The sequence below is a fragment of the Carettochelys insculpta genome, chromosome 4, assembly GCF_033958435.1.
Source record: "Carettochelys insculpta isolate YL-2023 chromosome 4, ASM3395843v1, whole genome shotgun sequence".
NCBI classification, from domain to species: domain Eukaryota; kingdom Metazoa; phylum Chordata; order Testudines; family Carettochelyidae; genus Carettochelys; species Carettochelys insculpta.
In genome coordinates this window covers 123,282,013-123,297,705 of record NC_134140.1, presented here as the reverse complement: position 1 = coordinate 123,297,705, position 15,693 = coordinate 123,282,013, and the positions used below count along the sequence as shown (strand labels likewise).

At 40.5% G+C, this 15,693-nt stretch overlaps 1 protein-coding gene across 3 annotated transcripts in view; it reads right to left on the bottom strand.

Annotated features, from left to right (window-relative positions):
• The window catches only part of WDFY3 (WD repeat and FYVE domain containing 3), a 284,323-nt gene that overhangs the window by 117,611 nt on the left and 151,019 nt on the right, over positions 1–15,693 (bottom strand). For all 3 annotated transcript variants that reach the window (XM_074993680.1, XM_074993682.1, XM_074993681.1), the window contains 6 exons: positions 14,680–14,911; positions 12,745–12,845; positions 11,015–11,233; positions 4,783–4,964; positions 1,841–2,072; positions 730–890 (listed from right to left, as the gene is read on the bottom strand). In XM_074993680.1, coding sequence (XP_074849781.1) covers positions 730–890; positions 1,841–2,072; positions 4,783–4,964; positions 11,015–11,233; positions 12,745–12,845; positions 14,680–14,911 — 1,127 coding nt within the window. The remainder of the gene's footprint in view (positions 1–729; positions 891–1,840; positions 2,073–4,782; positions 4,965–11,014; positions 11,234–12,744; positions 12,846–14,679; positions 14,912–15,693) is intronic.

Here is a 15,693-nt window from a genome sequence, read left to right as displayed (position 1 = left end):
CTGCATGTCAGAGATGGGCAATTGAGGCTAGCAAGTGGGCTGTATGAGTGGCCCTCACTCATCTCAGAGGGCCATAAGATTGTTGTAATGAATTAAATTAGCTAAGAACATCATTTGTTAGACTGATTAGCAGCTTTAAAACTCACAATAAAAATTAGATACATATTGTTCCCAGTAAATGAAATCAATCAAAACTGAGGTAGCCTCTATGACATTATTGTAGAACCCTGTAACATTTATGCACTTGAGGGTTATTGTAATAACTAACTTCTGTACGTTCACAAGATCGGGCCATTAGTAATGTTTATTTCTATTACTATCATCTTGGTTGTTCTACAGTATTCCCTTAAATATTTTCACAGGGTATTACACACCTCTACAACACAGAGCCAAAAATATATCAGAAGGCAAATAAGGAACAACATAGTCATTATGGAGAGGATCATCTAAGACTATCAGCATATAAAATGGTATAAAAATGGTTTAAAAAAAACTAAGTGGAAAATGAATGGAGAGATCAGGTCCACAAAAGGTATTTAATGTCTAACTTCCACTGATTTCAGTAGAGATTAGAAGCCTAAATAACTTTGTGAATCTGGGCATAGATGGTTTCTAACATAGCAGCTTCGAGCCTAATGTCAGACAGAAATCAAAACAAAAATTACACTTCTGAGAAAATTTTTAATCAAGGATATTTCTGAAATTAACACCACATATTTTCTGACGTACCTGTTTCGCAATAGCTTTACTATCCAATTTGTTGTAAACTTTCCTTATTCTTGCAACTGTAAGTGAAGAAACTGAGAGTGCATATAAACCAAAAGAGACTTTCTCTTCTGGTACCAAAGATACTGGAGATGGGCTAACTCCTTCCGATTTAGAATCTTTACCTTTAAGATAAGAAAAATGTACTTTAAAAGCAGAACTACTTTTAGAGTAAAATTATAGTAAGATGCTAACGAACGACCTCCAAGAATAAATAAATAAAAATGAATAACCCTTCTAAAGAGAGAGAGTCAAAACAAACAGTACAATCTACAGTATGAGCCTACACATAAGACACAGAACTTCTGTAATATGCTCTCTACTTTTAAAAATAACACATTTTCGTTCCTATTCAAAGGTAAATTATATTCTTTCTTAAGGGCTAGCCTGCTGCCTCTGACAGACAGTACCAACTCTGGCTTCCTCCTCATCATTCATTCAAGATGGGTACCCGAGTCAAGCCATCTCCCTTTTTCCTTTCTGACTCGAAAGAGCTGTTAAGACTACTCCACTTACCCAACAAAGAAGGAAAATCTGCTACCATAGCCTGGCCTTACAAAACTCCCTAGAATGGGAATACGAACAGCTGTGATCAAGCCATGGAATTAGACAAATAACATTGCTGTTTACTAGTTATCTATGGCTTGGTCTGCAACAACACAACAAAAAGCTCTGCTCAGAGAAACACCACAGGAAAGGAGAGTGAGATCCACAGCTGACGTAGGAGAGGGAGCAGAAGACCCAGTGGAAGGCAGAAGGGCAAAGAGAATCAATGACCCATTCTCCCTTGTTTATAATAATTCATCAATAATTTTGTATTCATGACATTTTGTCCAATGTAATTTCATTCTCAGCTGAGCTATGTTTAGGCACTATATGCAATTACAAGTCTGCAATATCTCTGAGCTCTTCAAGGTTTGGTTCACAGCAACATCTTTTTCTGTAACATCTCACCTATTCCAAATACTACGTAAAGGGGGAACTTCCTTTTTTCACAGGGTAGATTAAGAATTTAAGAAGTCTGAAAGAGAAAATCCTCTCTAAAATCATTTACAACAAATTTAGATGTACTTACATGGGATGTACACTGCTTGAAAGCTTCCAACATAATTTGGTCCCAGCTCATAAATGGTGCTAACACTTGAAAGAGGCAAGACCTCCTCTAGGAAATGTGTTGGTCCCAGACGCCAAACCAATGAGGAGAGCTGGCGTTGGGCTGGTGGTGTGCCAATATAGGCATAAACTGTGCTGACTACTGGTGGATTAGCAGACCCTGACCCACCAGGGCTACTGTGAACATAGTGAAGCTGTAAAAGAGAAGTAAGTGACAAAACTGTTAAAAGTATAAATCTATCACTAAAACAAAAAAAAGTAACTTGCAAATTTCAGAAGTGTTTTGTGTGTTCAAAGTAGGCATGTTAGTCTGTTTCAGCAAAAACAACAAGAAGTCCATTGGTACCTTAAAGACAACAAAGTATTAGTTTTTAAGGTGCCAATAGACTCCATATACAACATTAACTAATTAATCCCTGGCAACACTTCTCATGAAATGACTGTACCTCTTCTGCTAAAGGGATAGTGAAACACAGAAGCTAAGTATCTTGCACAGGATAACCGATTTCATGACACAGCCATCCTCAGTGGCTCTGGAACACTTTTATAGTCGGGCTGCTGAAAGCCAGCAAAACGTCAAAGCCTCCCTTGTAACTCACCCCTTCTTACTCCTCTTTATGCAACACCACCGCTCCAAGAGCTGGGACCCAGAGTGGGGGCACAGCTAGGAGTAGGCACAGAGCCCTGGCTGGAGTGGAACCATGGGCATGGGGTTGGCTGAAGGTGGGAGTGGAACCTCAAGATGGGGCTGTGGGGGAGCAGGGCCCCGCAAAAACCTGGAGGTGCCGCAGCAGCCCCACATCCTCCAGTCGCATACCTATGCCTGTGCTATCTTCCAAAACCAGACTCACTGTTAAAGAGTTTTTAAGAACACAAAACTCCAAACAGCTGGCTTATTTTGAAGTTAACTGATACAGAAATTACTCACATAAAATTACACAAATTAACACAAAATTACAGATACAATCAATATTTCTGAGATAGCCATAAAATTATTTTATACTCCAGTGACTCCCTCTGCTTATTCTATAACAATTAAAGAGGATAGCTAGGGTAGTTCACACCACTGACCACGCTGATGCATAAATAGGCATATTTATTTTAATTTCACAGATGGGAAACAGAAGAAAGCTTGCCTTTCTGATCCAAGGAACAAGGAACTGCCTTATGTACAGTAAGTGACAGGTAAACAGGAACTTCCCAATATACAGTGCAAAGCATTTTTTTAAAAAAACATATGGGACAAAGTCTGAACCAATGGCCTGCAAACTTATACACTAAGTGAAATTTAATGTTACAATTTGCTGTTCAGACCTGAAGTCCTTACATAAAATTGTTAAAGTAAGGACTGATGCCATCAACCAATTTCCTGTTCAAATTCATCATTGTAATGTCATGCAAAACTCAGGCAGCTACATTTAAGGAAAACAGAACAGCTTAGAAGATAAACAGATCCTGTAGAGCACAAACTTACATCTACATTATACCCTGGAAGTCCTATGAGGCTTGGAGAGAGAAAAATATTTTTGGAAGACTGCCTTTTCACAGTGTTTCCGAAGCCTTTTTGAATATTTGCTCTTTTCAATAAAATGTTAGAGAGATATTTTTCTATTTCTGCTTCTTTCAAATTACATATCAGAAGTATTTTGCTTCACACCATTCTAGCATTCATATACATCCAATCCGGAAGGCTTAAAAAGGTTGAAATGTTGATTTCTCGCTTTACAGACAAATCCAAACAAAACAGTTTGTTCTAATGCTGTACAACTAAGGTCCCACTTTCAAAAACAAAACCAAACCTTCCATCTTTAATTTTACACAAATGAACTGGATTCATACAGCTGGAAATAATCCTAAATCGGACATGTAGGCTACACTTACACTAGGACAGACTAATCATCAGATTTAGGAAAGGATAGTATTTTGTATGAAATACTGAGATTCAGCATGCTATACCTCATTTTGCAGGAATAATACAGAGTGCCATACATATGTTTATAGCTCAAACATTGTTTCTCTTGTTATATTTTAGGTGTATTAGAAGGAATTACATCTTTTCCTCAACACAGACCCAGTTCCCCTATGAACCAATCCTGAAGGGATGAATTCCAGCCATTCCCCATGACTTCACTACAAGGTGAAGAACTTTTAGTACACACTGCACAATCAGACCTTCACTGGTATTTGGTACCCTGCCTCAGGCCTCATAGATCATACACTTCGGTATCAAATTCCTGTCCTGTCCAATTAAATACTCTTCATACCTCAATAAAACTGCGAGAGCTTATTTCAATCCTTCAGTTTAGATAGCCCAATACTTTCCGTAAATGGAAGGAAAGCCAGACCACCCTCCTCCCAACTTCACCAAACCCGGAACCCAACATGTGGCCCTACTGGGCCATTTCTACCACTGAAGACACCACATATGAAAAATCTTCCACAGGGAAAGGCAAACGAGTGGGCCAAGCTCTCCACAATGAAAACTTCAAACCCAGCACACAGCCTCAATGATCCACTCCTCTGTCACCTTCTGCTATCTAATGAAGCTAGTTCAGTAGTTTTAAGATAAGCTGAAGTATGGTACGTGTAGGATTCAAATCCCATCAAAAACGAACAACTCCCCAACCACATTGTTGTTACAAAGTATACAGTGGATTTTATTTTTTACCCCTTCCTTTCAGTAGCAGCTGGACGAAATCAAGTTTGCATACAAAGATGTTCACAGAACTCCCAGTTTCATTTGTTACAGATGGCATATGCAGGGAACTCAGAAAGTCTTCTCTATTTGGAAGCAATGATGCTCCATCACCAGAGGTACATGTTAAATTCATCATCAGTATGATGTGAAAGACAATATATCAAGCCCAGTGCAACAAATGTTGAAATGTAAAGTTTTTACTCTACCTTCACAGTACTAACAAGTAGCCCATCAATGTACAGTGCAGCTGTGCTATTTTTCAGCATGCCTTTACTCATCACCAGAACGAGATGATGCCACTGGCCTTCCACTAGGAGGTCACCACAGCGAAAACGAGCACAACAAGGAAGAATCTCATAGAAGGATGATTCTTCACTGAAGTCATCAACTAAAAGGTAAAGAATATTAATGGGAATTAGTGGCTATTATAGTAGCCTACTCTGTTGACTTATTTAGGGTTTACATTAAAAACACCATGAATAAATAAAGATTGACATTTTAGAACCAAACACATTTCAAGACAACCAAAACCCCAGTAAGTTACATCTGAATAAATCAAATACTGCGGCATTTTCAAATAAAGTGTGAACACAGAATTTCTCAAGTTTACTTTATTGAGTGTGGATCTTAAGAGTCTGATAGTATTAGTTCCCTTACAGCGTTGCCAATAAAACCCCCCAAAACAAAAAAACAAACACACACTACCTGGTATATATTATTAGTTTTTAACAGTTTTCGTGCTCAGGTTTCTTTATTTTTTTTATCCAAGAAAATCCTATGTTCTGCAATTAATTTTTTTTACCCAATTTCCTTTATTGTTCCCACCTGCTTTGAAATAACAACTTGAATCTCTACCTTGCTGTGGAAATATTTTTCTTCACTTTAATTGTGGAAGTACATAAATGACACAAGATGATGTACTATCAAGACTTTAGTACTTTCCACATGAGTAGTAAAGTCGGAGTTTTCAAAAATTCTTGTCTCAACTAAAGTCCCACTGATTTCAACAGGAGGTTTACTACTGCATTCAGTGGGCAGAGATGTAGTACAACAGTTCTCAAAATCCCACTGTAAATAATTGCATGGATAATTATTAGGAAGGATCGTCATTAAAAACTTTATAAAAGAGATAGATTAACGAGTGACCAAGTTCATATAAAGGCTACACACAGATGTAGAGTTTTCGTTAGACCATAGGGATCTGAGATGTCAGTATTTTGGGGAGGGTTCTTTTCTCGCCCTTTTTAAATACCATACAGAAGAAAAAGGAGCTGCCAAATTTAAAAAAACTCTCAATTTTGACATTAAGCAAGTAAATAACTTAACTCAGAACATTAAGACTGCTGGGAAAGTTCAGGAATTTTTGCCAAGTTTTGAATAGTTTTTGACTCCGTCTGGAAGTTGTCTGAAAATCTGAGATTTCTTTAAAAGCAACTTTACCAAATATATATGAAAACAAGGTTGCTCTATCAATTATATTTAAAAACATTAGTGACTTTTAAAATTCCATAAAAATATTAAGTAATCAATCTTCAAAATGACTATGTAACACAAATGAAACCTTTTAGCTCCCGTTTGTAACTAGGGAGCCAGAGAGTTTAAAGTAATTTGCCAAAATTAACACTGCAATTTAATGTTTTAGCAGGACCAACACTATATTGTATTCTCCCTTAGTTCTTAACTATTAAAAACAACTGCTGATATTCTCAAAACACTGAATGTGCTTTAATTGAACCATCACTCACTTGGGTAACAAGCATTTTTAATTCAATTTTGAAAAGCATGAACAATTCCCAAGACAATTACACTAGCTTCTTATGGACTCGCTGATACCAGCACTATATTAGAGCTAGATAGTGAAAAACACAACTCTTGAAGATTACCAGGGAACAACTTAATAGAAATTAAGTTCTCTCAGACTTGCTTTCATCTTTTTCTGTTCAGGCTAAGGTTCTTACTCACTTCTCCCCTTAATAAGAGCATCTGGGGAACACCTGAATTTCCTTATAGAATTCAAGAAAAAGCAAGACAACACTAGGTGAAGCCAAACTAACCTATAAATCTTTTTCAGACTTGGTTCTTATAAGTCAAACTCTTTGGGGGTAAAATTCTCTATTACAAAAAGAATCCTCATGTAAACAGTTTCTTCCAACAACAGACCATAACTTTCAAAACTGGGACCTCTGGAAAGCTTATTATATCAGTTTTAGATACTTACTTCCTCCATACTTTACAACTACTCAGAAGGCTTCAGCTCTTTTCAGACAATGTCTTTTCAAATCCATTACCCCTTAGAAGGATTAGAGATTTACCACTTGAACACTGAAATGTTCAAAACAAAAAGCAGTCAAGTAGCACTTTAAAGACTAGCAAAATGGTTTATTTCCATTTTGCTAGTCTTTAAAGTGCTACTTGACTGCTTTTTGTTTTGATAGTGTATAGACTAGCATGGCTTCCTCTCTGTTACTATGAAATGTTCAAGTTTTGCTTACATTCAGGCAAAACAAATTAATCAAACTCACCAAAATATAATTCTTTCCCAAGAAGAACAGTCCGCAGCCTCACCAACACATAGCAATATTTGTGTGATGGAAGAATTTTAGAACCCACTATGCTATGGCTATTAATGTTTTTCATTTTCATTTCTTCAACTTCTGATATTTGTAACAGGAGTTACTTAACAATGTGACACTAGTATAAAAAAAGAGGAATCCTATGAAGTGTGACAGGCTCAACTTTCTAAAAACATCCTCTCTACAAAGCGTCCTTGACAGCAAGGGCAGCGTACCCGTCTCCTGGAGCCAGGGAGGGAAAGACAGAGCTGTGGTGTCTAGTATGTTGACCACTCGCTACATGTGGCGAATGGGACAGTGTGGTATGACAAATAAGGCAAACCACACTTGTGGCGTGCGCTCCCCCTGTTCAGTGCGAGCACCCCACCACTTGGCAGGACAAGCACATGGTGGCAGCAGCAGCGGACTCTGCAGCCCTTGCCCCAGTGCTGCTCCTGCAGCCCCAGCTTCAGCAGAGGTTCCAGTGAGTCGCCAGCATATTCACTTAGAGCAGGAAGGGGGTGTGGGCTGGGGGTGCCTGGCTCTGGTAAAGCAGAGAGGGTTGGGGGAAGCCTGTGTCAAATATGCAAGGATGACAACCGCAAGTGTGGCAACCCTTGAATTTGTATTAGACTCTGCTCTACAGAGGCCAGGGACACCATAACAGATCTTGAGCCTCACCAGCTACTGAGTTAGCCTGTGTAGGTCCAGAATGGGCTGCAACCCACCTTTAGCCCTGGAGATCAAAGCAGCATGGATAGAACTCCTTGGTTCTGGCAGCAGTGCACAAACCTCCTCCACTGCCCCCAGACTGAGTAATCCCTCAACTTCCTGCAGAAGGAGCATCTTGTGAGAAAATCTCCTCAAAAGGTGGGGAGGACAGAAGAGAATTGACACGTATAGTCCTGCAGCACCATGCTGAGGACACAGGGGTCCACAGAGCACCAGGCGAGGAAGAAACGGTGAAGGTGATGAGGGAAACAGTCATGGGAGAAGGATCCAGCAATCTGACAGGTACATCACCCTTGATCATACCTTCCAAAAGGAGTGCTTGGAGATGAACTTGAGGAGAAAGGAACTGGGTTGTGTGGAAGAGCGAGGCTTGGGTTGTTTCCTCCTAAACTCCTTATACTTGCTCTGCCTTGCATACTGGCCAGGCTGGGAAGGTTGAGCAGATGGAGTTTGAGGCCTGAATTTCTTACATGCCTGTTCTGGGACATACAGGTTGAGGATGCAGAGGATGAGGATGAGCTTTCATGGGTAAGACCCACTTCTTCAGATGATACATCATCATCATCATCTGAGGAAGTGGGTCTTACCCATGAAAGTTCATGAGATAATAAATTTGTTAGTCTCTAAGTTGCTACAGGGCTTACTGTTAATTGTAAAACTACAGACTGACATGGCCATTCCCTTTGGGAATATGTAATCTCTGTATTTCTTATTAGCTTCTTAGTGTAAAGGTAAGGTTTGCATTTCTGACCCACAGCATGAAGTCTGATGTGAACATGCTAGTTAATTTAGGAGGAAAAAAAGACAATGAAAAATGATAAAGGTCTCTTCCCTGAAATCTGTAGTACAGTAAGGTCTCAGAGTACATGAGGGTTCTGCTCACGTAACCCAGATTTCGCGTAAGTGGGGGTCTGGCTTTTTCCTGGACAGAACACATGATCTGCAGCCAGGGAAGCAGCAACAAGGCAAGTCCTGGGCTGTGGGTGGCAGCTGGGGAGGGTTAAGGCTGCAGGGGGGGTGAGGGTGGAGTTGAGTGTGGGTAGTGAGCTGGGCTGCTGTAGCCAGACAAAGTCTCCCCCTTACAAGCCAGCCTGCTCGCTGCCCCCCCCCCCCCCACTGAGGAGCACACAGGGCACGGAAATGGCTACTGACAGTGCAGTCTTTGATGCCCTCATTGAGGCCCAGATGTGCTAGCTTATCATGACCCTAAGAAGCAGAAAAGTACAGATAGAAGGCTAACAGGCCAAACTATCAACATGGGGGGGGGACCCCCTCAAGAAATCACCCCAGCTGGCATTGATGGATATGATGCACACACACACAACCATCCCAGAAGGGGAAGTGCCCCGCCCACACAAAAAGAATGTCCTGTACTCTCAAATTGCTTATCTCCTGTCTTACAAGTGCAAATTAAGTAAGAAATGCCCTTGTAACAAACTGGCATCACAAAGACAGACCAGTATGATCTGGCACCATAGATAAGAAAGAGAATACGTAACCCAGAGGGGTATAAAAGATGGGTCCAGCAGAACTCTAACTTTGAGTGCATTCCACCAACTACCTGCTGGTCGGGTCAGGTGATTGCCTCCCGAGGTCCACAACTGGGGACGCCCAACCTCGTATTCGTCTTTCCGTGGAATTGAGTGACCGATCCGGCTTGGCTACGCTGGTATCGAGAGACGCAGAGAGGGTAAGATACACCCATGCTAGGTCTCTGACTTTTTTGTGCACAGCTAAAGAATTAGAGCTCTGTAACTAGATGTCGTTGTGTCACGATATCATTGTGTTAGATGGTAACAGATATCTTTGTATTGGATTGTAACGTAACTTGTTAACAACTGTACTTTGCTAGCGTATAAGAAGTAGACAATAGCCTTTTGTAACCGCACGCTTATAACTGTAGCTTAAATAAACTTGTAAATAGTTAAGCTCTGAGCCTGACCCTGTTAACCCTTTTGTCACTGCAACACAGCCGGCACAACAAAAAGAACTTTAACCGTTTGGTTACTACAGTCTGGCTGTGGGTGAAAGTGCTAGGAGCTGCCTGCTCTAACAGTAAAAAACTGGGTTGCTTAGGACCGAGGGGAGTACCTCACCGCACATTACCCAGCCACCAGCTAACAGCTGCAGGGGAGCGGGGAGTTGAACCGGAACCAGAGTCGTGCATGGGTGGTAAGCTGACAGGGGGTTGCACCGGAACCGTGTGGGGCAGGGGTGGCTGGCTGGCTGGCAGGGTTGCTTATGAGCCGAGGAATTTTGCACTAGAGCCGCGGGGGTGGGGTGAAAGACGGGCGGCTTTTGAGCCAGCAGGGGGGTTGGAGTGGACCTGCATGGGGCAGGAGGGAGAGGCGAGTGAGCAGCTTGTGAGCCAGGGGCATTTACACCAGAGCCATGCAGGGTGTGTGTCGGGGGGCGGGGGAGTGAGTGGCTTGCGAGCTGGGGGGGGTTGCACCAGAGCCGCAGGGGGAGAGAGGCAAGCAGGCAGCTTGTGAGCCAGCAGGGGGCGTTGCACTGGAGCCACGCAGAACAGGGGGACGAGCGGGCAGCTTGTGAGCAAAGGGGGTTGCACTGGAGCTGTGGGGGGAGGGAAGTGGGCAGCTTGTGTGCCAGCAGGTGAGTTGTACTGGAGCTGCGTGGGGCGGCGGAGGGGGGGGGAGAGTTTAAACCAGGCTGGGGCGTGAGCTGGAGCCATGTGAGAGTGGTGGTAAGCCAGAGCCAGGCATGGGCGTGCAGGTGGTGAGTGGAGCTGGGCCGGGGGAGCTGCTCTGGGGCCATGTGGAGCTGAGGGAGGTTGACCCAGGGCAAGGAGAACGACTTAAGCAGAACTGGAAATCATGGTACACAGTTTACAACAGGAATAGGGGTCGGACACGTAAGAGCGCGGTCGTGTACTATGTGTTCATGTACTCCGAGAACTTACTGTACTAAGGGTTCTTTTAACTACACGCACATACCAACTTTTCAAAGATAGCCTTAAAAATTCACAGATACCCAAAAGAGTGCTCTTTATTTCAATTGTTGCAAGTCGTTCATAGCCTAAGCATTTTCATGAAAATCAAATTAACTGCAACAGCTAGACAACAAATTAACTTGATGATATATTCATACTGCCCTAATATTGTCAAAAATATCCAGAATACAGCACACCTCTTACCATAGTTTTGAAGCAGTTCTTCTTTAGTTGAAACAATTAGTGATCGGTCTTTTGCTGAGAGGATAACGGCAAGGCATACATAGTGTTGCTCTGAAGAATTTGCTCGTCGCACCACAGTAAGCAGTCTGACTGGATGGTTATTAGGAGGTGTACTAAAATGCTCAATGCAAAACCAAGTTGAATAGCTTAAACCAGATGGTGGAGGAAAAAACCTTTCCCCTAAAACAAATAAAAGTATTAGAGTTTTAGTAGCAATAGTTAAGATTGCACAAGCATTTCCATTCTGAAGTTCTTTTCACTTTCTTGGCTGAAATTTTACAAAGTCTGCTCACTTGCTGAGAGCAATATGTATATGCAATTTTAAAGACAATACAGCTTTTTTTTTAAAAATAGAGAAAACGAAGAGTCCACTTTTCCATAAAAAAAAAAAAAATCTTTTCAACCCAACACCCAGAGTCAGCTTTTCAGAAAAGATAATTACAATTTGGCAGGGTTCTAGTCCTTAGGCTCCTTTCAATGTCACAGTGAATTTTGTTTTAATTTGACAGGGCTATAATTATTTTTTTTTAAAAATCACAGTTCATGTACATATGGGAAATATTTAATTATGGGACTGCTGTATAAAACCAACATTCTAAAAAGAAAAGGCTATAGTGTGCTTGAATGTCTCGAATTTGGTGACTCATGCCTTAAAGGGCCTATCTGCAAGAGCTTTATCTCATTTCATTTGATCTCTTACAGTTCACATTGAATGAGGCAATTTTCTAAAGCAAGTCCTTTAATCATATAATTCAGAAGAATTTGTGTGTGCTGAACAGTTCTATATTATAGATGCACATTCTTAACTCTATCACAGCTACCTCCACAGGATTCTTGATCCATTTGGGATGAATAATATTCTATTGGTGAATGGTAGGGGTTCCTAATGACTAAAGCTAGAAGTCCTACGGGTCTGTTTCCTGTTCTGGGCTAATTCTGTTTGTAATTAAAATAGCAGACATTGTAGTCAATCTAGTGAAATGAAGTCAATGAATTAACCTAATTGAAACGATGCAGCAAAGTAGAATTGAACTGTAAGTGTACCATCAGAATCGTGCACAATGAAGGCCTGCGCTAACTGCCACTGAAGTCATTAGGAGTCTGGACCAGGGCTCACATGTGACAGAAGTTTACTCCTTGAAGGGAGATCAAAATAATGCACATTTTAACACCTGTTTCATTTTAGTACCATCCAGTCTATGCATGGAGTGAACCTCGGATCCCACACAAACAACAGTATTGTGACTATGCAATCTGATTATTATGTGACTGCTGTGTAAAACAATTAGGCTTTTGTGTGTGATCTAAATTACAGTCCTAAGCTGTAGCTGCTGAATACTGTACACTTAATTTTCACTTTCCACATGTCTTCTGAAGGAATGAAGTTGACTATATTGTGCTCTTGCATGCACGCACGCACCAGTGTATCTGCATCACATATATGCCTTTTACAGTTCAAACTTCAGCTGAAAAAAAATCTTTCACTGTAAAACATTTCTACTTTTTATATTTTGCTTCTCTGATGCAGTGGAAAGCAACAGAGAAGTATATAAATAAATTATAAGAAGAACTCTACTATTTGAGAGGGGCACAAAGCCACAATGCAATAGTATTTTAACAGAGCAATGCTGCAGTCCTAAATAGTACAGAGTCATTAATATGTAATATTATAAACAGTTATTTTTACTTACCAGACCCAATTCCACTGACAACAGCACCATCAACAAGACCCGTTGTGACAGCATTATTTGTAGGTGCATTGTGGGGAGCCAAGCTTGGCAAGAATAGACAGCTGTTAAAACAAATAAAAGATCTCTAGCAAATATTAATGCAATTTTCCATTCTCTATTTTATAAATAAATAGAAACTAACCTGCAGAAAACTGCTGTGACACGCCCACACCATACACAAAAGTACTTGCTTACATTATTGTTAGTATCAGAGGCAACTGACACTTGCACATGAAGCATTAGGGCCTCTGTCCCATGGCCCCAGGAAGATAATGCAGCTTGTCATAACTCACTGCAGCCTTTAGCCCCAAACAAAAATTACACCAGCCTTATGTTAACTAACAAATCAGAAAGATTAGGGTGTTGCCCTGAATTCTTATTAGATTTAATATAACCACCTTCCTGAATGTTGTTCTGTTCTTGCAACTACTGTAGCCTCTTAAGATCTTATGAGACCAGGAAACCTCGATTGCTTTTCTTATTAATAAATAGAGTAGGGCAATGGCCAACATACATCTTGAGGTAAAGGCTCTTGCTAGTACTAGAAACTGCAAGACTGAATTCTGGATTGTTACATTACACGTCCCTTGGAAGGTCACAGTGATGTATAAAGGGAAGTGGAATAGTCAAAGTTCAGAATATCCTCAATAGTACTCTCAATGTGGAACCAGGCAGTTGATAGTTGGGACATTCTGTCCTCTAGACCTATTTAAGGATGGAGACCTGATTATAGTAAATGACACAAACTATTAAAGCTGGAAGGAGGGACTGAACCCATACACAAATCAGAGCTTCCCTCTGGCTTTCAGAGTTCAAATATTATCCCTGAAATAAGAAATTTCTCTTTCTTTGGTAACATTTGTGACTAAAAGGTAATGGAGCTACTGCTCATGTGAAAGCCTGTAGTCCTTTTTAGAGTGGTCAAACCACGTAACTAGTAACCTTTTTGTCAAGCACTTGTCAAAATAGAATTCTGCCTGAGAAATTTGAGACGTATTTTTTTAATAATTACCCACCATTCAAGGTTTCATTCAAAGATATAGGGTTTGAGATTACCCGGCAGTGTTTTTGAGGGTGAGTTAGCTGACACAGATCTCATTGCCAGCCCAGAGGAGTCTACCACAAATGATGATGGGATATGTTCTTTACAAATTAGTTGAATTAATTTACAGTGCTTGAGTATGGGTCTGGCTCATCACTATAGGACAACTATGAAAAAAAACCTTCTTTTATCTTTTAAAAAGTAATCCAGGAAAAAGGTTTTTATTAGAAAATTGCTAATTATATTATGACATCTTAATCTTCCAAGCACTTACATGAACACTCTCTGATCCTCACAAACAGTCCCACTCGTCATACGGGAAAATGTTATCAAGGAGATTAAGTAACTCGAGAGAGTTAAGTTTTTTACACCTCTCATACCTCTCATTACTGTGATCAAGTTGTTCTACAATGATTTGCACTTACTAAAATTTCCTTTTAAAAAGTTGCTGATTCAAAACAATTTTAGTTCTACTTCTGCTTTGCCTATAGGGGGATTCAAGGTAGTTTAGGATAATTTAGGGACCTATGCTTCATTTAAATCCCAGGAGCTGGGCTCTTTGTGCTAGTATAGGTTTGTGTTTCTTCTTTATTTGAAAATATCCCATCATGCAAATGTAACAAAAATCATACAAGTAAGTGGTATTATCAATGCGTTCCCCAATTCCACAGATAAGAACAAGCATTTCAAATTCATTAGTTGAACTCTATCATTTAGCATGCAGTTTTTTCTGTACATCATTTGCTTCAGTTTTTAACTTGCTCATTAAAAATTGCACACATACTTTTGAAAGAAAAAAGGAATAAGATATTGTTCTTTGCAATATGCAATTTGAAAGCATGGCAAGACCTTACCCAAATCCTTCAAGAGATGTGTCAAATTCAATAAATGCTGGAGTAACTGATGATCCATGAAGTCTGATATCATGTGGAGTTGTCATGGAGACCAAACACTTCACCCTTGTAAGAGGTACTGTGCTTCCTTCTGCTGGCTTTAACAGGCTCCTGCTTATCCGGTAGTGGTTATCATCATGCAAGCTGAACACGTTGTCAGAACCAAGACCCTCCATTGATGTGACCATACTACCTATAAAATAGAAGCCAAGAAAAAAACAAATATATTGGCAGAAGCAAGCGTATTTTCAGACCCTCATTTATTGAGGCACTTTTCGTGCCCCTTTAACTGAGCCACGAGTACTTAATAGTCATCCAATCTTATGTGAGTAGCACTGTCGTCATTTTAAAGATGCTAACATAAAGAGATTTAGTATCTTGTGCAGAAAGTTTGTGGCACAGATGACAACAGAAACCAGATTTCAGGACCTTGTCCAGTGCCTCAGCCCCACGTGCATGCTGCTTTCCTCATGTATTGTCTGTTGCTCTTTTTCTAATATGTTCTTTTGGGTATTGAAAACAAAATGCAATTTTACTTTAAGACTGAGTGAATGAAACTACAGTATATTTCAAGTCTTTTGAAGTCTCTTCTGAACATATACATAACGTACTGCTAAAATAAGTCTTAAATACATTGTACAATTACTATTGACCTATGGTTTTCAAATTATATCAAGGGCTATGTCTACACTAGCCCCAAACTTCAAAATGGCCACACAAATGGTCATTTCGAAGTTTACTAATGAAGCGCTGAAATACATATTCAGCACTTCATTAGCATGCGGGCGGCCACAGCACTTCAAAATTGATGCGGCTCACCGCCGCGTGGCTTGTCCCAACGGGGGCTCCTTTTTGAAAGGGCCCCGCCTACTTCGAAGCCCCCTTATTACTATGAGCAGATAGGAATAAGGAGACTTCAGTGTAGGCGGGGCCCTTTCGAAAAGGAGCCCCGTCGGGATGAGCCGCGTCAATTTC